The sequence below is a fragment of the Symsagittifera roscoffensis genome, chromosome 4 (genome assembly GCF_963678635.1).
Source record: "Symsagittifera roscoffensis chromosome 4, txSymRosc1.1, whole genome shotgun sequence".
NCBI classification, from domain to species: domain Eukaryota; kingdom Metazoa; phylum Xenacoelomorpha; order Acoela; family Convolutidae; genus Symsagittifera; species Symsagittifera roscoffensis.
This window is the reverse complement of record NC_087065.1, coordinates 37,889,776-37,914,192: the sequence shown is the minus strand read 5'-3', so window position 1 is coordinate 37,914,192 and position 24,417 is coordinate 37,889,776. Positions and strand designations below refer to the sequence as shown.

The following is a 24,417-nucleotide window of genomic DNA, read 5'->3' as shown; positions in this document are numbered from 1 at the left end:
AACCTTACCTCTTCAATCCCAAAAATACCACTTTTTGCTTTTCCGCCACCCGATTTTCCATCTAGCAATGTAACATCAGGCATGAATTCCGACACTAACTCACAAATTTCAGTTTTATACTCCATTTCACAGCTAAATAACCCGAATATTGAAACCCCCGACGAATTTGCCGACTCAGAACCATCTCCATCCAATAATTTTCATAACCCTTCTCATTTTTCTCAACCTCCTTTTCAACCCATATTATCAAATAACCCTGACCCAATCACTCCTACACCCTCTTATGCTTCCCAAGTTACCCCAACCTACTCCTCATACCATTCTGACCAATCATCTCCAGACACCCCCCGAATCTCCCCAGAGCTAGACAATTTTATTACCCTCCAACAACAACCCTACCACCTTAACACCCCGACCATAAACCAAATCTCCTCCACTACAAATTCATCCAATCCCCCTACACCCTCTTCAAATTATACCGAATCATTAGCACCATCATCCACATCAACTGAATCCTCACTCAACACTAATAGAGCTTATCGCACTTTTAAAAGAAAGTTCCCCAACCATCCTTTCCCAGCAAAACCAGGAACAGCCCGAGAATACATCAACCACCCCCAACATACTAACACTAGAGAATTTTTAGCCATCACTTTACCCTCATTTCCACAATACACCTTAAACACCCCTCATGACGCTAACGAAACACGCAACTTTGTAGACGAATACGTTTTAATGCCCACTCTCTCTTGGACCTCATACTATCATTTCACTAACCCTCTTTGCTTACCTTTAACTAACACATCCATTGATATAGACCGAAACAAAGACATGCTATATCGACTAACTACACCACTCACCGCTAGACAATTTACTTACGTTGGATATAAAAAATCACTAAAAATACACACTGCACCTAGAGCTAACGAATACACACTAGAATACTATGATCACAACATCATCAGAGCTAACCAAGATCAATTCTTAGACGACGATCGCTTCGCTAACCCACAAATCACCGAGAAATTTTTCATCAAGACACCATATGTATTTACACTAAACATCTTCGACCGAAAGTTTGATCACATTATTTCAGAAGCACTAACAAGCACACAAGCGTACGAAAGTTTTAAAGAACGCTTCCAAATCTTTTCACTAACCTTTCATTTCCTTGCACCACACGAAAGAGATTTACACTGCTCACACGATATTATGTTGCGAACTAAACAAACACATACATACAGTTACTATCGTTTCATCCAAAATCACTTTGACCTCCACACACCCTCTAGACAACCACACCATCGCTTTCAATTCATCAATTCAAAATACACTTCACCGTATTTCCTAAATTTCACATATTGTATTAAAAATACTAACCTTCATGGTATTCTTCGTAATTATGACCCCATAACCCAAATGTATATTTTCTGCCCCATCACCAAGACCTTCAACGCAGAAGAATCCCGACCCTTCCTTATCCCGCACGAGTTTGTACAGCCTATAGAAATCCCCATTTTAGAATTCATCCACAACACTAAATTTAACCACAAGTTATATAACTTAATCCAAAACACACCTTATGAGTTTGCAGTAGGCACTGAAGAACTAACCACTATTAAGGCACTTCAATTGCTTTGGCCACTACTTCAAACTAAAAATATCATCCGCATCTTAGCTAAACTACTAACAACTTCAGAACTAATTCACGATATCTTCCCCCACGGTTTTTTCCCCGACGACTAACAGGTAAGTATGAACTAAATGAATATTACTAACTAATTAAAATATTGAAAAACTCACCATTCCTTATTCATGTTTTCTTTAGATTTTTAGCCTTCATCTTCAATCATCTGAAAAATTCACAAAAGAAAAATAAAAAATAGCAAACTTCTTCAAAACTATTTAAAACCCTATTTAACTTTTGCACCAACAATTAAATAAATATAATACCAATGCAGTAAATTAATTTATAAAATTTTCCCCTAAAAGCAGTAAATCTACATATGATGAAAATTTGTATCTTAAAATTCCCCCATTACTAGCAGTAAATTTCCAAATTCTATGCAGTAAATTAATAAAATGCAATTGCAGTACTAACCTTTTGATATTTTCATTCATTCGCACAGAAATTCTATCCACACTCGCACAGCTCGCCCACGAAGAATTGTTTAAAATAATGAATTTCAGTTTCAAGTTTTCACACTCAACAACTCTAACAAATAATAACAAGTTTCAAACTTTCCTTTAACCCGGTTGGAAAGGAATCATATACTAAACAAAACTAACCAACGCAGCTTACTAAATACCACAAATCATAAAATAACAGCATGACTAAGAAAAGGAAACCAACGGTACCCAAACCGGATTAACCCAGTTTAAAACTGGATAATTTATTCTTTTGAAGACTATTACAAAGTCTTAGAAAGAAATAATAAAACACAAAAAAGTCAAAAGACAAACCCATACCACAAACAATTTGCTTTTTGGAAAAAGTACATAACCAACAAAACATAAGTAAAACCACAACAAACCCAACATAAAATGTTGTCACATAACAGGACCCCTCATAAAAACCGCATGAAATCATACTCCCACACCTGGCCTAACCCACCAGGAAAGGACGTCCTGAGCATGCTCTATAGCCGGCCTAACCCACCGTGCTACATCCACGCTTTGTGACCACACCTTTATTTTTAATAAGAGCTACTCAAGGGTGAGTAACTCTTCAAAATAACCGAACTAAAACAAAAAGCTTTTGTGAAAACAACTAACTAAAATCATAATTAAAAAATATTAAATTAATAAAAGTTTTATAAAATGTAAAATCACATGATGCAATATATAGATCAGAATACAACACCAAGGACGAACATCAAAAGACAAGACGACCTCACTACACTCGAGAGAGAATGACCAACTATAATCGATATGCCGCTCACAATCACAACTCAAAGGATTTAGAGTACGACTTGACCTCGCAGAAAAGGACTTCATTGAACTAGACCAATGACCACCTCGATGTTCAAGTATACGTACAGATCCGAGTAACCAGGCATCCCCTCCACGCACAATCTCCACGCCATTCCCGAGCTAGATCAAACACAAAAGAAGTTCTCTCCGAAGAACAGAAAAACCTGACATAGCCAACCATTCTGAAACCAGAATTGATGCTGTTGCAGAGACTCAGTCGTTGTCACAAGAAGAACACAACGTCTTGTGTCCTCAATTCCAGATCCCTGGAACTTCCTTAACAAAAAGGAAACAAAAGAAAAATGATGTTCGCCAAATACCAACGTCCATCATCCATCCTTGAACTACAAAAGAACTGTTCTAAAAAACTCTGTAAAACCCGGATGGGTGGAACCTGATCTAAACTATATTTTATGATTGGATAAATTAAATGTTTTACCAATGTAAAGTATTTAATATTAACCAATCATGATCCATTTAACTAACAACCCACTTATTTGTAAGTGCTGAAGTTACTTGTAATTTCAGCACCAGAGAGATTTGAATTTAACTTAGAAATTAGTTGGACTCTCCCGAGCACTTCAGCAGCCGCAATAAACCAGTATACCCTAGATCTATTGAGCCTAGCAGAGACTAGTTAAACAACCTGAGACTAGATAGTATAAGAGTAAGATTAGGATCGGTATTAGACTAAGAAGTTGCACGAATCTATCCGGCCGAAAATAAGATAGCGTGACGAGCAGACGGTGTACCCTATCCGAAATTACTCTATGAGTTACACTCCAGTCCTAACTCAATGGTCGACTTAATTTTTTTTGAAATTCTCTCCTCTCGAGAAAGACTGAAAACCATAGATCCGCACCCTAGACAGACTATATTTGTTTGGGTTGGTTTTTTCACTGAAATCAAATGCGACTTATTGATAAAACATTTTTTACCGATTTTTTTAAGGATCTGAAAGACATTGATGCCCTCTGAGCTCAAATTTGAAAAGATGTTTTACTGGTGGTTATGAGTGTTTTAGTTTGGGACCCTTTTGACCATTTATTTTGGCATAAGTCAAGCGCGTGAAATATTCAAATTTTCATTTTGCGCTGAAATAATTAGCCAAAATAATCGAGCTCAGACAGTAATCCAATTTGAATTGAATTACCAAAATTTTGATCCTAAATTTATTTCAATCCTAATTTACTTCAAACCCCAAAGTACCACTCATGGTCTCAAACTGATATCCGAGCAGTTTTGTTTACTCATAATAAGCATTGATTTGTTAGGATCACTCACTCTTTGTGATCCCATCGGAAGGATACAATACTCGGTGATTGCCCTCCTGACGTCATGAGCAGATACTTGAGGCTCCACGTTTCGCTGTCTCAAAACGGCGCCCGAGTAGTTGAACTCCCCCAGGAAATCCTTAATTAGCACCTTGGGGGGTCTCACTATGATACCTTGCTCCACTAATTCCTCATAAAGAGACTCAATTGACCGGTCAGGGGTCAAATCTTTCTCCTTTTTGCCCTTCTTCTTACCCGATTTCTTCCCCTTTTTGCCCTTTTTACCCTTCTTTTTCCCTGATTTTTTCTTGCCCTTCTTTCCCTTGTCCTTATCCACTGCCATTTTCAGGTTCTTCAGCTCCTGACGCATCAGCTCGTCTACCTAGAAAAAGTGTGAATTCAAGTAAACTGGCTTTTCACCGTTTTTTTAACTTGCATTTATCTGCAATTTCAAAGCGACTCGATGCAACTGACTTTTAATCAAAATGTATATCAGTATTTTTTTCAGTTGGGCACATTTTGCATTGAAAATGCACGCAAATAGAGAAGGTTGAATTAGTTTTTCCGGGCCAAATGAGAAAAAGCGGAAATTAAAAATTCTCCAGCGAGCCGAGTTCTGCGTCCAAAAATTTTGCAAACTACTGTTTAAATTTTTTATTATGTTCAGCCCAACAAAAATTAGCAAAAACGAAAAATGAAATTAAGCTTCAAATAAAGTTGATTTGAGCCTTTAATTTTTGCAAAATGGTCAAAATTGGCTATCAATCAAGGAAGACAATGACAAAATATTTCGTTCGTTAGTTCTTTTCGTGTTACAATCATGATAAAAATCTAAAGCAGCTTCTTTACAAACTGTATAAGCTAATGGCAACCGCTCGGTTAGCAAAATATTGTCGAATGAGCTTGTAAAAAATTATTTGCGTATGCGGCCTGAAATTTTTAAAAAAAGATTATCGATGGAAATGCTAGTCGATGCAACGCTAACCGATTCAAAGGGCAAAAAATTGCTGATAAAGTTGGGCAGACCTTTGCTCAGAAGTTCGATCACCTGAAAGCGAAAAAGTCACCATTTGTTTGGCGGACTGAATCGAGAAGTTTCCTCAATGTGTACTCGCACTGACAATTGTAAGATTATAACCTAGTTCAATCTGTTTTTGGCGCCAGGACCATTTGGCTTATGCCAATACGCCTTATAATAATTGTGCCAATATATCCCTCATGTCAATACCTTATGTCAATACCTTATGTCAATGCCTTATGTCAATACGCTTTAAAAAAACGCCCAGCAATAGTCGTTATCGACGGGAATATACTCGCTTTCATGGTCTATTTTTAGGTGTTCACCTACTATGAGTACAAAATAAAATTAACTTGCATTTATCTGCAATTTCAAAGCGACTCGATGCAACTGACTTTTAATCAAAGTATAACCTAGTTCAATCTGTTTTTGGCGCCAGGACCATTTGGCCTATGCCAATACGCCTTATAATAATTGTGCCAATATATGCCTCATGTATGCCAATACGCCTTATGTCAATACGCTTTAAAATACGCCCAGCAATAGTCGTTATCGACGGGAATATACTCGCTTTCATGGTCTATTTTTAGGTGTTCACCTACTATAAGTACAAAATAAAATAGGTGAACACCTTTACAAGCACCTGAAAGCGAAAAAGTTACCATTTGTTTGGCGGACTGAATCGAGAAGTTTCCTCAATGTGTACTAGCACTAACAACCGTAAGAGTATAACCTAGTTCAATCTGTTTTTGGCGCCAGGACCATTTGGCCTATGCCAATACGCCTTATAATAATTGTGCCAATATTTGCCTCATGTATGCCAATACGCCTTATGTCAATACGCTTTAAAATACGCCCTGCAATAGTCGTTATCGACGGGAATATACTCGCTTTCATGGTCTATTTTTAGGTGTTCACCTACTATGAGTACAAAATAACAAAATAAAATTGATAACGTTCTCAATACCGGCGACACAAACCTTCCTGGTACTAATTAGGATTTAATGTTGTCAAATGATGATTTCGAACAGAAATCTATTGACCTCATCTTCAAATACGGGCATGAACAGATAATAATTGACGAAATTACCAGCAAGTCGCTACAAGTTGTTTTAACAAACAACTCAATTAAACTGACAAAATGGTTAACTAACATATCTCTGCACAAAGGGTATTCAAAACACGGAAGGCCCTCAGCAACCATTATCGATATTCTCTTATTTTTCCTACAACCAATGAAAAGAAAATTGTTTCAATGAAAAAGAAGTCATATTCAAAAGTAAATTGGATTGCGGAGATGAACTTATGGTTTAACTGGATAGCGGAGATACAGGCAAAAGTTGTTCCTATTCGATCAAAACACAGGTCGAGTTTACCTCCTCGAATCACTCCTTCTACTTCGTAATATTAGGAAAAATAAATCGCTAAAAGGCAAACAGCTTACAAATTTTACTTCAAAAAGGCATGATGACATAAAACTGCCTGCTTCTCAAAACTAGGATGATAGAGAAAACCCAATGGGTAATTACGAGGAAACCGTTTTCAAATCCAAGAGGTTTGACCAATTATACAAAAACTTCAAACCCCTAAAACGTCATGTTATCCTACCCAATACCAAGTTCTACAGTAAAGAAAATGCAACTGAAGTTGCCCAAAAAGCAATTTCGCTTAACCAATAATTTGGAATTGTATACAATCCAAAATTTGAAAACACTGGTAACCATGCTGACGATAGCAATCCACGCATACTGAATTCTGTAACCTTTACATCAAAAGAAGTTAAAGTGAATTAAAGCAACTTGATACCAATAAAGCATCTGGAACCGATGATACTTCTAATAAATTGGGCACCAACATCGACTTCACCGATACACGCTCTAGTAAAAACATTTTTCAATAAAGGATAATTTCTCACTAAATGGAAAGAATCAATTATTGTCCCAGTATTCAGTAAAGGGTGATAAATCGAACCAAGAACATTACCGTCAATTTCTTTACTGAATGCAACATTGAAAGTTTCGCAGCAGCTCTTGTATATTTGCATCTACGATAATTTTGAATCTTACCTTTCTTCAAAGCAATATAGTTTTACGAAGAACAACTCTTTAATTCTCCAAATGTTATCGCACCTCAGTGAAATGTACAATGCTAAAGAATAAAATCAAGATTTTTTTTGCAACTATTTGCGTAAATTTTGAAAAAGCGTTTGACAAAGTCTGCCATAGGAAATTATTGAACAAATTATACTCATATGGTATCAGAGGCAACCTCCTAATCTTTTTGGCTAGCTATTTATCCAACATGAAACAGCGTGTCAATGGGAGTCTTTCAACGTTTATACAAGCAACCAGCGAAGTACCACAGGGATCTTAACTATTATCTTTTTTGTTCGTCTTTTACATAATTGATCTACCTTCTTTAATTGTAAGTACTAGTGCTCTTCGTAAACGATTTGCGAATAATCTAAGCCCTTGTATTAGTGCAAGACAGAGTCTTCAGTGCCCTCTGGATATGTTATCGAAGTGCTGCAAAGACAATTCAATGAGCGTATAAATTAAAACGAGCGGGTTTTTATGCTCTTCAAATTTAACAGCAGCAAAGAATTCTGCTTTGTTTCAAACATTTTTGATTAGAACAGACCATAGAATTTTTAGATAAACTAAATTGGAATACACATATAAACACGAGGTGTACCAAGTCGTATGCCTCATTCCACATGGAGAGCCCTAACATATCTCTACTTACCAACCAATATACCAAGTTACACTTACTTCGAGGCCTTTTGATACAAATCTTACTATCTGGAATGCAGTTGTGGTATCCAAGTAAACGGGCACTTCGCTCTTCTGAGCTACTTCAAAAACGTGTTACAACATGGATATCCCAAGCACCGAGTACAAAGACCATCTCATGCGCCTTAGAAGACTTCCTGTATCTCTCTACTGAGAGATGCATGATATTCTTCTATTCAGTAAAATCGTTCAAGGAAAGTACAACGTTCCATGGAGAGAATATCTTGGCATCAACGAAAACCTCAATCTTGCCAGAGCAAATTTTGAACAAAAAGAAATGTTTGTGATTGTAAAAGTTCTACTGCCATCCAGCAAACAAATTTTTTTTGCACCGAGTTATTTTTCTTCATAAACGAATTAGCAGCCATGTGAACATTTTTGGAGAAATTGTCAAGACAGAATTAACAGGCTTTTGTTGGAACTACTTGATATCTTGTTACGTCTACTACAACATATAAACTTGGACCTTATTGGATTTATAACGAAACAGACTAGAAAACTCAAACTTTCGAGGGACTTATAAATTCTTCCATTTCTTGGTGAAACCCATTAATATTAATATTTTAATGATTATTCTTACAATTTTTCATATGCCGTTTTGGTCTAAAAGATAACCCCTCGCGTCGGAAAAAAATGGGACGAAACAGGTCATGAATCAGATAAAAAAAGAGGCCGATCAGCAATTAGTAGCTATAAATGGCGGTTAATCGAATAGCATAAAGCTCGACTAGCATAAAAGTTTTAAAACTGAAATACTTATCGACCAGCATAGAAATCGAAACACAAAACTGAAATAAATTTGAATTGAAGTTAAATCATTAGGTTCTTGTTAATTATTTTGCTCCTGTTGGTCTTTGTTAACTATCCCCTAATGCATGTGTTTTTTTATAGGTTCGATCAGCAAAAAATAAAGGTTGTAAAATAGTACCAAAGGGGGGACCCTCTAAGCGCCTACTATGAGTACAAATTGAAATTGATAACGTCCTCAATACCGGCGACACAAACCTTCCTGGTACTAATTAGGATTTAATGTTGTCAAATGATGATTTCGAACAGAAATCTATTGACCTCATCTTCAAATACGGGCATGAACAGATAATAGTTGACGAAATTACCAGCAAATCGCTACAAGTTGTTTTAACAAACAACTCAATTAAACTGACAAAATGGTTAACTAACATATCTCTGCACAAAGGGTATTCAAAACACGGAAGGCCCTCAGCAACCATTATCGATATTCTCTTATTTTTCCTACAACCAATGAAAAGAAAATTGTTGCAATGAAAAAGAAGTCATATTCAAAAGTAAATTGGATTGCGGAGATGAACTTATGGTTTAACTGGATAGCGGAGATACAGGCAAAAGTTGTTCCTATTCGATCAAAACACAGGTCGAGTTTACCTCCTCGAATCACTCCTTCTACTTCGTAATATTAGGAAAAATAAATCGTTAAAAGGCAAACAGCTTACAAATTTTACTTCAAAAAGGCATGATGACATAAAACTGCCTGCTTCTCAAAACTAGGATGATAGAGAAAACCCAATGGGTAATTACGAGGAAACCGTTTTCAAATCCAAGAGGTTTGACCAATTATACAAAAACTTCAAACCCCTAAAACGTCATGATATCCCACCCAATACCAAGTTCTACAGTAAAGAAAATGCAACTGAAGTTGCCCAAAAAGCAATTTCGCTTAACCAATAATTTGGAATTGTATACAATCCAAAATTTGAAAACACTGGTAACCATGCTGACGATAGCAATCCACGCACACTGAATTCTGTAACCTTTACATCAAAAGAAGTTAAAGTGAATTAAAGCAACTTGATACCAATAAAGCATCTGGAACCGATGATACTTCTAATAAATTGGGCACCAACATCGACTTCACCGATACACGCTCTAGTAAAAACATTTTTCAATAAAGGATAAATTCTCACTAAATGGAAAGAATCAATTATTGTCCCAGTATTCAGTAAAGGGTGATAAATCGAACCAAGAACATTACCGTCAATTTCTTTACTGAATGCAACATTGAAAGTTTCGCAGCAGCTCTTGTATATTTGCATCTACGATAATTTTGAATCTTACCTTTCTTCAAAGCAATATAGTTTTACGAAGAACAACTCTTTAATTCTCCAAATGTTATCGCACCTCAGTGAAGTGTACAATGCTAAAGAATAAAATCAAGATTTTTTTTGCAACTATTTGCGTAAATTTTGAAAAAGCGTTTGACAAAGTCTGCCATAGGCAATTATTGAACAAATTATACTCATATGGTATCAGAAGCAACCTCCTAATCTTTTTGGCTAGCTATTTATCCAACATGAAACAGCGTGTCAATGGGAGTCTTTCAACGTTTATACAAGCAACCAGCGAAGTACCACAGGGATCTTAACTATTATCTTTTTTGTTCGTCTTTTACATAATTGATCTACCTTCTTTAATTGTAAGTACTAGTGCTCTTCGTAAACGATTTGCGAATAATCTAAGCCCTTGTATTAGTGCAAGACAGAGTCTTCAGTGCCCTCTGGATATGTTATCGAAGTGCTGCAAAGACAATTCAATGAGCGTATAAATTAAAACGAGCGGGTTTTTATGCTCTTCAAATTTAACAGCAGCAAAGAATTCTGCTTTGTTTCAAACATTTTTGATTAGAACAGACCATAGAATTTTTAGATAAACTAAATTGGAATACACATATAAACACGAGGTGTACCAAGTCGTATGCCTCATTCCACATGGAGAGCCCTAACATATCTCTACTTACCAACCAATATACCAAGTTACACTTACTTCGAGGCCTTTTGATACAAATCTTACTATCTGGAATGCAGTTGTGGTATCCAAGTAAACGGGCACTTCGCTCTTCTGAGCTACTTCAAAAACGTGTTACAACATGGATATCCCAAGCACCGAGTACAAAGACCATCTCATGCGCCTTAGAAGACTTCCTGTATCTCTCTACTGAGAGATGCATGATATTCTTCTATTCAGTAAAATCGTTCAAGGAAAGTACAACGTTCCATGGAGAGAATATCTTGGCATCAACGAAAACCTCAAACATACCAGAGCAAATTTTGAACAAAAAGAAATGTTTGTGATTGTAAAAGTTCTACTGTCATCCAGCAAACAAATTTTTTTTGCACCGAGTTATTTTTCTTCATAAACGAATTAGCAGCCATGTGAACATTTTTGGAGAAATTGTCAAGACAGAATTAACAGGCTTTTGTTGGAACTACTTGATATCTTGTTACGTCTACTACAACATATAAACTTGGACCTTATTGGATTTATAACGAAACAGACTAGAAAACTCAAACTTTCGAGGGACTTATAAATTCTTCCATTTCTTGGTGAAACCCATTAATATTAATATTTTAATGATTATTCTTACAATTTTTCATATGCCGTTTTGGTCTAAAAGATAACCCCTCGCGTCGGAAAAAAATGGGACGAAACAGGTCATGAATCAGATAAAAAAAGAGGCCGATCAGCAATTAGTAGCTATAAATGGCGGTGAATCGAATAGCATAAAGCTCGACTAGCATAAAAGTTTTAAAACTGAAATACTTATCGACCAGCATAGAAATCGAAACACAAAACTGAAATAAATTTGAATTGAAGTTAAATCATTAGGTTCTTGTTAATTATTTTGCTCCTGTTGGACTTTGTTAACTATCCCCTAATGCATGTGTTTTTTTTATAGATTCGATCAGCAAAAAATAAAGGTTGTAAAATAGTACCAAAGGGGGGACCCTCTGTGCGGCTATGGGGTCAAATCCCTTGGGAGTTGTCTTATGGGGAAACGTCTGCTCCTCCTCCTCCCTCTAAATCCTTAACTGGGTCGAAGTGTGACTGATCAGAGTTTATGCGATACAAAACTTGGACCAATTTAAAGTCCTATAATACAACCCCTCCCCCCTCCCATATTGGGTCACATCCCATGAGGAGTGGTCATATGGGGAGGCGTCCGCTTACCCCTCTAAATGTTTTACTGGATCGAAGTGTGACTGTTCACAATTCTTGTGTATTGCAAAAATTGGATCAAGTTAGCACCCCTTCCCCCTCCTTACCCCTCCCCCTCCTTACCCCTCCCCCATCCCTCCCCTTCTATCTCTTCCATTGAACTTGTTGAGTGCTGCATGAAAAATTCTCTATTTTGATTGGCTGAAAATTCGAACTCATAGTCAAAGAAAGCCAATTAACGACCTCCTTTTTTTCAGGATGGGCATTACGAGGCCAAACTGTGCATTCTCTGCATTGTATGCGGAATCCTAACTGGCCAAAATCAGATTTAATGCGGAACCCACAATATTGCTTTTTTGATCTTCTATGCTGTTTTATATTACACAAACGAATACCTAAATCATTGTTCCGCTCAAAATCGCTCAAAAAATAGGCGAATTTGCGGAATCCGCAGCTGTATTTGCGGAATCCAGAACAGTTTGTGGAAACCAAAAACAAATGATAAAACATTTGTATCGTTAAATTGATCTGATGCGGAATCCGCAACTGCAAGTGGAATCCGCAAATTGTAAACGGAATCCGCAAACTGTAAGAGGAATCCGCATTTTGTTTGCGAATTCCCTTTACATATATTTATATGTGTAGTAGCCTTTAGATTTATATCTTTTCAATACATGATTTGATTTTACTAGAATAGAAATTTACTAGAATAGATCAGTGTTTGGGATTAATGGAATCCCAATTACTGACCAGTATTTGGGATCGATGAAATCCCAAATACTGAACTAATTCGACGATTTGCTATGCGTTGGGTTTCTAATCACTCTCAACCTAATGACTCCAAATAATGGATATATTCCATATTTATTCCACGTTATTCCACTTTTTGGGATTTTATCAATCCCAAATACTGACCAGTATTTGGGATCGATAGAATCCCAAATACTGACCTAATTTGGCGATATGCTGTGTGTTGTGTTTCCATACAGTCTCACCCCAATGACTACAATTACTGCATTTATTCGGCGTTATTCTTCCAAAATCAGTATTTGGGATTGACGCAATCCCAAATACTGACCTAATTTGTCGATATGCTGTGTGTTCCATAACCTCTCAACTCAATGACTACAAATATTGAAAATGTTCGGTGTTGTTTTTCCAAAATACTAAAAGATGACATCCACCGATTTAGGTAACCAATGTTCAAAGACTTGTTCGTGGATTCCGCTGACAATGGTTAAGTCTTTGCTTTTAATTTCCGCATTGCTAGAGATAACGATTCCAGCTCAGCTTTTAATTGTTCATATGCAAGTTCAGTATTTAACAAAATTCGGAATCCACTTACAGTTTGCGGAATCCACTTTCATTTGCGGGTTCCACTTACATTTTGCGGAATCCACTTACAGTTGCGGAACCCAGAACAACTAGCTATATTTGCTCGTTGCAGAATCCGGAACAAAAACAAATGCGCCGACAAAATTTACGTTACCGGTATATGTTTGCGAATTCAACTGAAATTTTGTTTGTGGAATTCACTTACATTTTGAAACATATTTTAAGATTTGTCTCTGGAATCCAGGAACATACAGACACAAAATTGTGCTCCTATCCAGTGCACAGTTTGGTTTCTTAATGGGGGTCAAGTAGGGAGATGTTATTTGGTTTCAAAATTTCATTTGCTTGCTGTTTGCTTAGTTTCACAAAACTATGCTAGTCGAGTTTTATGCTAGACGAGCGATCCCCCTATACATAGCAGCTTAATTACCATTTGCCTCCAGGAAGCAGCAGACAAAAAACTGTCAATTTATCTAATCGTGTTGTGTTCAAATTTATTTTAAAATTAGTGTTACAATTAAATGTTAGTAAAATTTATATGTAAACCCATTTTTAATATTATTTGAAGGATTTAACTTTTAATAATACACAATTCCATTAATGCTGGACGGTTTTTTGTCTGTTGCTTCCTGAAGACAAATGGTAATTATGCAGCTACTGATAGCTATTAATTGCTGATCGGCCTCCGATTTATCTGGTTCATGACCTGTTTTTCCATATCAATTGCATAGTATCAAATGCATAGAGCCCACTTGTTAAGTGAATCACTTTACAATAGACTTCATTGGTTTTTTGTAGGTAAATTGGCACACGAATTGGCACGCGAATTGCGAAATAGATCAAATGAATTTCACAAAATTTTTTTAGTTATTCAAATCTAAAAAAAATCTCTCAATGCTCGGATGGTTCTAAGTGCAGAGGGTTTTTGACATCGAAGTTGTTTAGTTTTTTGTTTTAGACGCAAAATATGGTAACTATTCATCCACAAAAAAAATCATTTGAAGAGTCGAATGATAAGTCATATTAAAAACTTTTTCAGTCGCGATTTGAACCAATTAAAAAATTTTCCAAAAGTTTTCGTGTTTGGAAAAAACTGGTTCAAATTAAATGATTTTGAGCCTAATCGCGAAAAAAGATAGCAAGCAGTCTGATAATAGGCCGGAACTGCTTGACTTTTTTTTAGTTTTTCAGACAAATTACGCACCGTTTTTAGATTATGTCCGTTTACATTCAAAATTGTACAGCGTTATGCTTACTTGGATGCCCGTTTTCTAAAAAAACAACGATAAAAGACAAACAAAACTAAAAAAAATTAAAAACTTTTCCCAGCTTTTTTTCACTGCCAATAGAACTTCTCAAATCAATTTAGTTGGTCAGAATGCTCTGTACAACTTTCGCATCAACTGGCTATTCTTGTTGAGCTTTGCGAGTTGCCGCTTAGGCTTAAGTGTTTTATATGTGAGTTGTCACAATAGCAACAAAATTGACACGAAACAGACAAGGGTGATCCTCTCGCAAAGTTGATAGTGAAAAAAAATCAAATGAAAAATTCTCTTAATAGGTTCGCGAATGACGACGCGGCAAATCATTTAAATAAATATAAGTCACCTGAACTCGGATTTCTTCCTCGACCTCCTTTCGCTTCTCCTCCTTGATGAGTTCGAGGTCGTGTTTCTGGCTGAAATTGAGGCTCTCGTCTCTCGTCTTCCACACTGTGTCGAAATCGCTCGAGGCCTCCTTCACATTGGGCAGGAACTTGGACTCCGCCATCTTGAACCCGGACTCCTCTTCGTCGTCATCTCCTTTCCCCTTCTTGCCTGAATGTTTTTTTTTTTAATAATTTTCTTTAATTAAAAAAATGATAGATACACAACAATGGAATTGGTTTATGAAAGACAGAAAAAAGCCAGATATATGCTGTTTTTGCAAACAAAGATATAATTCTGCGGACCGTTACGCCGGATTGTAGTCAAAATCATATTTGATCAAAAAAAATTAAAAACCTGAACGTTAGTAAAACTTAAGAAATTCTCGGCCAAAAAAGTAAAATTTCACCAAATTTTGACTTAAAATGATACCAAGGGGACCCATTGGGCTGTGAATGGTTATATACTCTGAGAAAAGAAGTGTCCGACTTTCTGTATCTTTGAGTGTGAAAGGGTCGATATTTTGAGAAAAAAAGTCCTCCCCCCCCCCCCCCCCCCCCCCACTTAAAGATGCCCCGGTTCTAGGCAAGATCTTGCACCTTTCTTTCCCTTCTTGCCCTTCTTGTCTTTCTTGTCTTTCTTCCCACTCTTCTTGCCCTTTTTGCCCTTCTTCTTGTCCCCTCCCTCCTCCTTCTCCTCCAGCTCTTTGGCCAGTTCAGCTGGGTCTTTCTCCTGAAACCACGCCTTCCTTTACACGAACCACGCCTTCCATACAACCAAACTGTACCTAACATCTTCATGAAGGCATACACAGCTTTACTGCATCTTAGGATTTGTTTCTATATCGACGTTATGATCCACTTCAATGTCTAAATGCTTTGGACCAGCTAATTGATGTTATAAACCACTTAAAACGCATTTAAACAGTCAATGTCTATTACACGAAAATATGAAGAACATTTTGAATCAAATCATATGTTTCATGGTTTTAATGTTTCATGGTCAAAAAATTTCAAATGAATGCATGCCTGGAATATCTTGAGTGATCCCCCCTCGTCCTCCTCGGGGAAGTCTGGAAACTTGCCAGTGGCGTCTCTGGTCTCTATGAACCATTCCCGGATGCTCTCCTGCAGAGTCTCCTTCATGTCCGGTCCCTCCACCTCTCGTATCTTCTGCTTCACAGAGATACGCGCATTCTAAAATCAGAAATTGTAATCATTTCAGCTCTAAAAAAAACAAGAAAAAAGCAATAATTAGCAATGGGGTATAAGCAAGTTTGACTAAAAGCTGGGATGAGCGTAACATAAAAGTTTTTTTGCATGATGAGAAACGGTGTTCTTCTGGTAAATCCAGGAAAGAAGTTTAATCATTTCAGTTCCGCAAAACTGTCTTTGACACAGTATCGTCTCAATTGACTAATACTATAAATCAACGATATAAAATTGAAACATCATTTTTTTGGCAAGAAAGAATTGATGATTGGTGTGTTACAACTAGCCTGGTACTCCTGTTCATTGGTCTCCTGGGTGGTCCTTCTCTTGTCCTCGTTCTTGAGGGAAGCATATTTTGCCGTGTTCTTGTAGGGAGGGGCGGGGGCTGGCACCATGTGAATGAACATCATCTCCTCCTCCCGCTCCTTTCTCACCCGCTTTCTGGCCGCAAACCCCTTCCACACCTAAAGAAAATGCAAGTAAAAGGTAACAAGACTGCTAGTATCAGGGCGATGACCTGAATGTTCCGATTGCCTTTTAAGATTAAAAGAAAAGATTTCGCTCATTGTAACAAATCAATTATGGCTTATAAGCTTATTTAAACGAATTTGGAACGGTTTCTAGAACGGATTAAATCTCCGCTCACGCGTTAAAAGCGCGAAATAAATCGCGCGTTAATTGTCCCAAGTTGGCCAAAATGCCAATCTTTAAACCCCCATAACTTTACAAAAAATGATCACAAGTGAAATATCTTTTCAAATTCAAACTCAGGACAACAATACCTTTTGAATGATATAAAACATTCGTGTCAAAAAAGGCTAGTTAAAAAGTCGAAATTTGTCTGCAGAAAAAAAAACCCACCCCGAGCACAAATATTCAGTCACTTTCGTATCGAAAGTCGGAATTAAAAAAGATTTTTTTTTGCAAAAACATCCCCCACATGCTATATTAAGTACAAAGTGATAGATTTTGCTCCTATTAACAAGTCAGTTATGACATAAAAGCTTCCTTGAATCAATTGGGAACGAGTTCTAATACGGATTAAATCTCGCTTACGCGTTAATAGCGCGAAACCTATCGCGCGTTAATTGCCCCAAATAGCCAAAAAGGCGATCTTTAAAGCCCCATAACTTTACGAAAAATAATCACAGAAGAAATATTTTTTCAAGTTTAAGCTCAGGACAACAATAGCTTTCGATTGATATAAAAAAAGTTCCGTCAAAAATGGATAGTTAAACAGTCTAAATTTGTCTGAAGAAAAAAACCCACCCAGAGCACAAATATTCCGTTACTTTTGTTACAAAAGTCGGAACAACTGGCTCTACTTGAGACACGTTAAGTTTCAATTAAATTGATTTTATTCATCAAAATGCGTCGCAAAAAAATGAAATTTCATAAAGTAGACAAACACTATATTAACACTCAGAATTAAGAGAAGACAAGACTGCTCGTATATCAAGGCAAATCCTTGAATGTTTCGACTGTACTTAAGGCCAATTAAAAAGTTTTTTTTTGGTTGAATAATTGACAAAACAATTGAGAAAAAAATAACTTTTTTCATTTTGTCTTCATTTTATCACCCCACGCTATGTAGAATACAGAAGAAGTGTTTAGCGTCTCGTATTGTGATAATAGAAAAGTTATGGGGGTTTGCCATTTTGGCCATTTTGGCCAATTAACGGCTCTTTTTCCTTCCCCCCCCACCTGCAAAATTTTACAAATGAAAAATTTGTTCACATTATTCGATGGTTATGAAAATTGGCATACGGACTAATAAGGCCATGGCAAACATATTTGGTCTTCATAATTAACCTTGTAAAATCACTCGTTACACGATAAAATTGATGCTCGTATTTGGGGGAGGAAAAAAAGCCCAATTAACATGCGATATTAACGCATAAGCGGAGATTTAATCCGTCTTAGAAATCGTTCAAATTGGTTAAAAGAAGTCTTTTTGCCACAATTGATTGGATAATAAAAGCGAATTTTATCACTTTGTATTTTATATGGCATGTGGGTGATGATTTTCACAAAAAATCTCAAATTTTAAATTTTTTCTTTTTGTTTTATTACAATTTTTTCATGTTTTTACTGGTCCATAGACCTTAAAGGGCAGTCATAACATTCAGGGATTCCGCCCGGATACGAGCAGTCTTGTTGTTCTTGCTTACACTTGCTTGTTTTCTGTCTCGCTACTGATTGGTTAATATCCTATCTACCATACCTAGTATTCGTATGCGTCCGTCACCTCCAAATCCGCCCCTGTAAGATATCATTAACGGGAAAACGTCACGAAATGCCACAAAATTATCTTTGATTATAAGAAAAAAAAGCGTATAGCTTTTGTTTACTAAATGCACGCTAAAAGCCCTTGCTAAATTACCTAGGATGAATTTCATCAAAAGAAAATTATACCAAACTAAATCCAAGAGGGTGTAAACCTACTGGTGGTACTGCGGAAAACCTGACTAATCAGTGATAGACAATAAGAGCGCTACCTTCTGAACTTTGATTGCAGCTACTTCTGGGTCCAGGGTGGGGACTCCCCTGGCGGCCGCCTCGTTCTCCTTCTCCTCTTGTTGCCTAGAAAGAATAAAAAATACATAAATTAGTTTGAGAAACATTTAAAAAAGTAACAAAAATATGTACGACAGCCGGTATGTAGAAATTGCGCCCAATATGTATGTTTAAACTTTAAAGCGTACCCAACCATACTTTGCTTACAAATTACGTTACTTATGTTAACTACTAAAACAAAAACAATGATTCGCACTGAAACTTCGATTCAACTATAAAATTTGGCCTTCAATCTTTTGAGACTTATTCATCGATAAATTCCTATAAGTAGCGGTTTACCTGATTTCGCGCATGAACTTTGCCCTGAGCCTGCCCTGTCTGGCCCTCTCGTGTACCTGGACTAATTGGATGGCGTCTGGGATGCTCATCTTGTACTCATCCGACTCCTTTGCCTCCCCCGCCCCTATCCTGGCCAGGATGGAACTCAACATCTTCTCACGCTCCTTCAGCACCTAAACCGCCACAGGCATAGAAGACTCAGTGGCAAAAAAATATTTTATCATTGCTTTTATTCAATTCACTGCTGCATCTGATATTGCATAACCAAATTTTTAATAGGATCAAATTTTTAATAGGGTTAGGAAAAAGAACCAAAAACGTAAAAGAGCCGAGAGAGTTCACGAGCAAAAGACGAGCAAATTGTTTCAGCTGTTTCAGCTCAACATGCTGATTTGCTACTTAAAACGAACCCATTTTCCTTTTTTCTTTCTTGAGATCTTAGTTCCTGCACTCTGCCTTATTCAGAATTTTAATTAGAACAGTATTTTATATATTTCCAATGCAGGTGCGAAAATTATATTTTTGTACAAATCTGCTATTGATGCTCAAACCTTTGCCCGTTCCAGTGTGTAGTACTTGGGAATCGGCATCTCCAGGTCAGCCGGGGTCAGCTTCATGTCCATAAGAATGTCATCCAGCACGTGTACTTCGTGGAAGTCAAGACCCACTAGCTCGTTCTTCAGCTCCAGCACCCTGCCAGTCACCCCGTCCAGCAGGTGTCTCAGCAACATCCTCTTCTGCGGGTGGACCACCTGGTCATAGCACTGCTCCAGACGCCGGAAGATCTGGATGTACTTCACCTACAGTAAAATAAAGCAATAATGAGTACTCGTGTAAGCTCTTTTTCACGCCCCGTACCACACTTCTCGTATTTTTCATTTTAAAAGTTGTTTTATGTGTTATATTTAATTGAATTCTGACAGCGTTAAAATAGATTTTCAAACTTGGAACTCAAATATGTGTGTATATGTGCGTGTGTGCGTGTGTGCGTGTGTGTGTGTGGCTGGGGGGGGGGGGTATTAGAAAATACCCCTCTTTTTTTAACTAACAGGGTTCTTACATCAAATTAATTAAAAATTGTTCATACTCTATTTGCATATAAGAAATGATGTTAAAATTCATTCACTCGTTCACGCTGACACAAAGTACTCAAGAGATGCTTTTATGGCTTGATAGAAATTTCTGGTAAAAACCGATAATGGGGTGACGGTTAAAGAGACTATAATAAAAAGAGAAAAGTAATTGCATATTTTACATAAAGCGTGGCCACATTCTGGAAGGCGACTGTCTTGTCCTGCTCTGGCTTGGGGGGCTCGGGGGGACACTCCTCCACTAAGAGATCCGAGATCTCCTGCTGGGCCATCAGCCACTGTTTATTGTACGAAGTGTGCGACATCACCGCAGACGCAAACTACAAAACTCTCGTAACAAAAAAACACAAGTGAGGTATTTTTTAAACCAATGTACACAAATTTTAATGTACACAAAAATGTGTGTGCGTACTGTGTTATTGTGCGTGTTTGGAGGTAAATGCTTATTTTTATTCAAAATCAGACATTAAAGTGCACGTGTTAAATTAAATATTTTTGTAGACCAAAAAAATGTGTATCCCGTATCTATATCGGCATTAATTTGGTAGAAGAGGTTAGATTGTCTGAGATAACTCTATAACTCTAGCAACAATTCTGGCTCTTTTCGACCCCCCCCCCCCCCAACATTTCAAGTTTTCCCTTTTCTTAGTTGTGTTGCGTGCTATTATGGCTGAATTTTCTGATGATTTTTCTAATGTGCGATTTTTCGTTGTATAATATGAAAAACAAGTGTAATCAACTTACATATTTAGTTTATCATGCAGAATTTGATTACACCAAGACATAACGTTAAAAAGGTTTTTCAAATGGCCCTTTTTCCTTCCTCCCATTATGTGTGTATGCATAGCATATATTAGTTAATGGCTCAGTGGATTTTTTAAACTGTTTTTACTCTCTTATTAAGGCCTAGTTGCTATTGCTGAGTGATTAAATTATAATTAATAATTAATAATAATTGTTGTTCCTGCGAACCGCAGAGGAGCTATCAGTAGGCCTTAACAGTCCTGTCGAGGATAGTCCGTTTGTATTATCTCCCCACATTCCAGACAGTGTTATTTTGCTAAGCGAAGCTGGTTTTTTGCGACTCGAGGCCATTTTTTTGCGTCTAGAACTTTTACGTGGTACCACTATTGCAGCCAAATTTGGTCAGGTTGTGGTAGACCTGAAGCTGGAGGTCAAGTGAGAGCTTTTCCTCACACACTATCATTGCCATGGCATGGGATCGAATACACGATCTGACGATTTCAATCGATTTCGATCTGACTGACAATTAAATTGAATTTTCTTTGATATTCTCAGCTTTCTCCCTTGCTTTACAGGAGCCTGTGAACGTTGTCGGACGTAATTTTTGGAGTCGTTGCCTTCGGACTCAAAAATTTTTTGCCGTGCAACTAAATACCGCTTGCGAGCAACTGCTGAAATATAATAGAAATCTGAGATTTTAATCATCCGACACTCACGTGACTTTCGCATCCTGTTAATTACATGAGCTACATGTGAGTTTGGTGATTTCTCTTGCAGAGCATGCTGTGAGGTTTCACTTATGGCGTGATAGAAAGCATCAGGAAATTTATATCAGCTACATATACAGAACACGTGAAAAGGTATTTTGTATTTGGAGTTTTTAAGCTTCATTTTGGGAACCAAAAACTTTAAAAAATTCAAAAGTTTTACTATGACTGTCTAATACGCCTAAATTATAATTTTGCGTCAGACTTTTTTTTATCACACCAAGCAGAAAAAACTACATCAATTTAGAAAAAACTTTCTAAACCGTAGTTTTGCTTGCCTTCCTAGCTTTGAAAGTTTGATCCCAGTTTGCTAAACATAAAAAATCAGATTTTGATAGAAAAAATTTCAATTCAAATACAAATGTGAGGGAGAGTTATAGATTTATGAAAACATGCAATACAATAAATGCATCAGGGGCGCATTTTCTTCAAGGATTTGACCCACAGCCGACCCACAAGGTTCTCCTTTGGTACTATTTTAAGGTTTATTTTTAGCTGATTGACCCTAATTATTTTCTAGCCGACAAGGGAGTTCGAGCCGACAAACGCAATTTTTGGTCAACATTTTCGAAAACGTGCCTAAAAACGCTTTTGGTCTCTTTTTTCAACAGATCGCCTGCGGCGCAGAAAATTTGGTCGAAATAAAGTCTTGTCAATGATTTGGGAGAGCTCGGCAACTCTAAAAAAAGGTGTCGACACAATTTTTGAAAAAAAATTGAAAATCCCGCTAGAGAAAAACATTGATCCGCTCCTGAAATTAATGCAAGGTAAGATAGTTGATAGGGATAGCATATAATTGATAGGGGTAACATATATCAGAATCATTCAATTATTTAAATTTTAATGTGCTATTAAAAATCAATTATTATTCAGACTGAAATACGAAAGAGCCATGTAAATTTTGACAGGAGGTCAAAGATTCTTGATTTCGTATTTGGAGTTGATTATTCACAGCTCATTGACAAAAGTTGACCTCAAATCCCATAAATTAATTCTGATTGTACTCTTACATTCTACATGCGTCCGGCAACAGTCATCGTCACAACACTCATTTCGATAGTACTCAATTGTGATATTTTTCGGCCAGTTTGCCCGCAGTCCCGTTGCCTCCTGATGTTGTTTCTACATTGCTGAAACACTGGAGCAATCCCATTCCGAAACGCCGTCCGATAGGCCGACCCGCTCATGCAGTAGAATATAAAGTTTGTTGAGTTGTTCAAAATGGTCCAAATCTCAGCAGCTGTTTTGAAAAACGAAACCTTAGCCTCGTTTTCAGAAAACCAGAAAATGATGACAAAAGTTGTGGTGCCACAAGAGCATATGATGTAGGCAAGCGATAGAAACATGAGCATCGTTATGTAATTTCTTCGGTTTTGTTGTTTGACCCGTTTTCGATTGTCCTTTGAACTTGTGCTATCCTGCGAGGTTTGAGAGACTTTTTGGCCTTCGTTCATTACATCAGTTGGAACGTCTAGCTGATTTTTCTGCGGATGTGCGTTCAACCTTTTCTCTCGTTGATTCAACGCTCGGCCGAACACGACGTTACAGATGACGAGAACAACAGTCGGAACAGCAAGAACAGCCATCATGAAATAGGAGAACAACTGTGCGTACCAGGTGTTTAGAATTTGACCCTCCAGAATTTCACATTTACCCGATTGTTCCGAGGTCCTAGTTGCAATTATGAGGCACGGAGTGCAACAGACGTACGATATTGCAGCGACTGAGCAGCTATGGTTTGCGAAAAGGATATTCACAAAATTTTCTTCAAAATAAAATTTAGAAAAAAACCTTTTGATACATTTCATTGAATTTTTTTTTCTTTGAACAGATTTCTATTAGGAAGTTTATTTTCAAAACAATCGAACAGCTTATGTCCTTCTGAATTATATTGATTAAAGCCGGGACCTTAAGTTGGTAAAAAAGCTCTCCAAAACCGTCGGGTTTGGCTCTTTTGGTAGTTTTTGTGCCATTGATTGTTCTATTTTTAGCCAGCTAACAAATTAATATTTTGCGAATTCAATTTTATTTTGAAACATAAAGCGCATTTAGAAAATCTTAAGCGTGAAATTTGGCGTTAGATTGGATGCTAGAAATGTTGGTAGAAAAAGAAGTAAGAAAAGTATGGATAAAGATTGCGAAAAGCTTCTGCAGAAAGCATATAAAATAACTTTTAGTTCGTAACTTAAATTTGGTTAAAAACAAAACTTGACAGTTTTGTTGTATTAATGACCAAAAACTACAACCTGAAAAATATGTAAGTCTATAACTTCAATTAAACAGCTGAGGACGGCCAATAATCAATAAATCACCAGGTTACGTTTTTTTTCTCTTAATTATATGAACATCCCTGATTCGTAGAATACTCTTAGTGGTGAGCTGCCGCTTGTGCCAGAAGGGAGCACGGATGAGAATGACCCTGTCCAGTGCAATCAGGATCACATGGTAGCCGGCACTCATACCACTGGCCCACGAGTGGAACACAAACAGTTTGCAACATAACTCCTAAACAGGGGCTGTTGTTTTTCCCATTTGAGTTTATGCCAGAGGTAACATACTCATAGAGTAATTTCAGATAAGTTACACCGTCTGTTTGTCACTCTATCTTATTTTCGGCCGGTTAGATTCGTGCAACTTCTTAATCTAATACCAATTTTAATCTTACTCTTATATCTCCTAGCCTTAATAGATCTAGTGTATGCTGGTATTTGCGAGATAAGATATCATGAACTGTTCTGAAG

General features: G+C 37.1%; 1 protein-coding gene across 1 annotated transcript in view; it reads right to left on the bottom strand.

The window, feature by feature from the left end:
* Window positions 1-20,609, bottom strand: part of LOC134844170 (dynein regulatory complex protein 11-like) — a 37,646-nt gene extending 17,037 nt beyond the window's left edge. The window contains exons 1-9 of the mRNA XM_063860722.1: window positions 20,330-20,609; window positions 19,626-19,874; window positions 19,075-19,247; window positions 18,717-18,801; window positions 16,506-16,682; window positions 16,036-16,203; window positions 15,607-15,739; window positions 14,970-15,178; window positions 4,258-4,629 (exon numbers count right to left, since the gene is read on the bottom strand). Of these exons, the coding sequence (XP_063716792.1) occupies window positions 4,258-4,629; window positions 14,970-15,178; window positions 15,607-15,739; window positions 16,036-16,203; window positions 16,506-16,682; window positions 18,717-18,801; window positions 19,075-19,247; window positions 19,626-19,874; window positions 20,330-20,470 (1,707 nt within the window). The 5' untranslated portion in view covers window positions 20,471-20,609. The remainder of the gene's footprint in view (window positions 1-4,257; window positions 4,630-14,969; window positions 15,179-15,606; window positions 15,740-16,035; window positions 16,204-16,505; window positions 16,683-18,716; window positions 18,802-19,074; window positions 19,248-19,625; window positions 19,875-20,329) is intronic.
* Window positions 20,610-24,417: the final 3,808 nt, after the last annotated feature.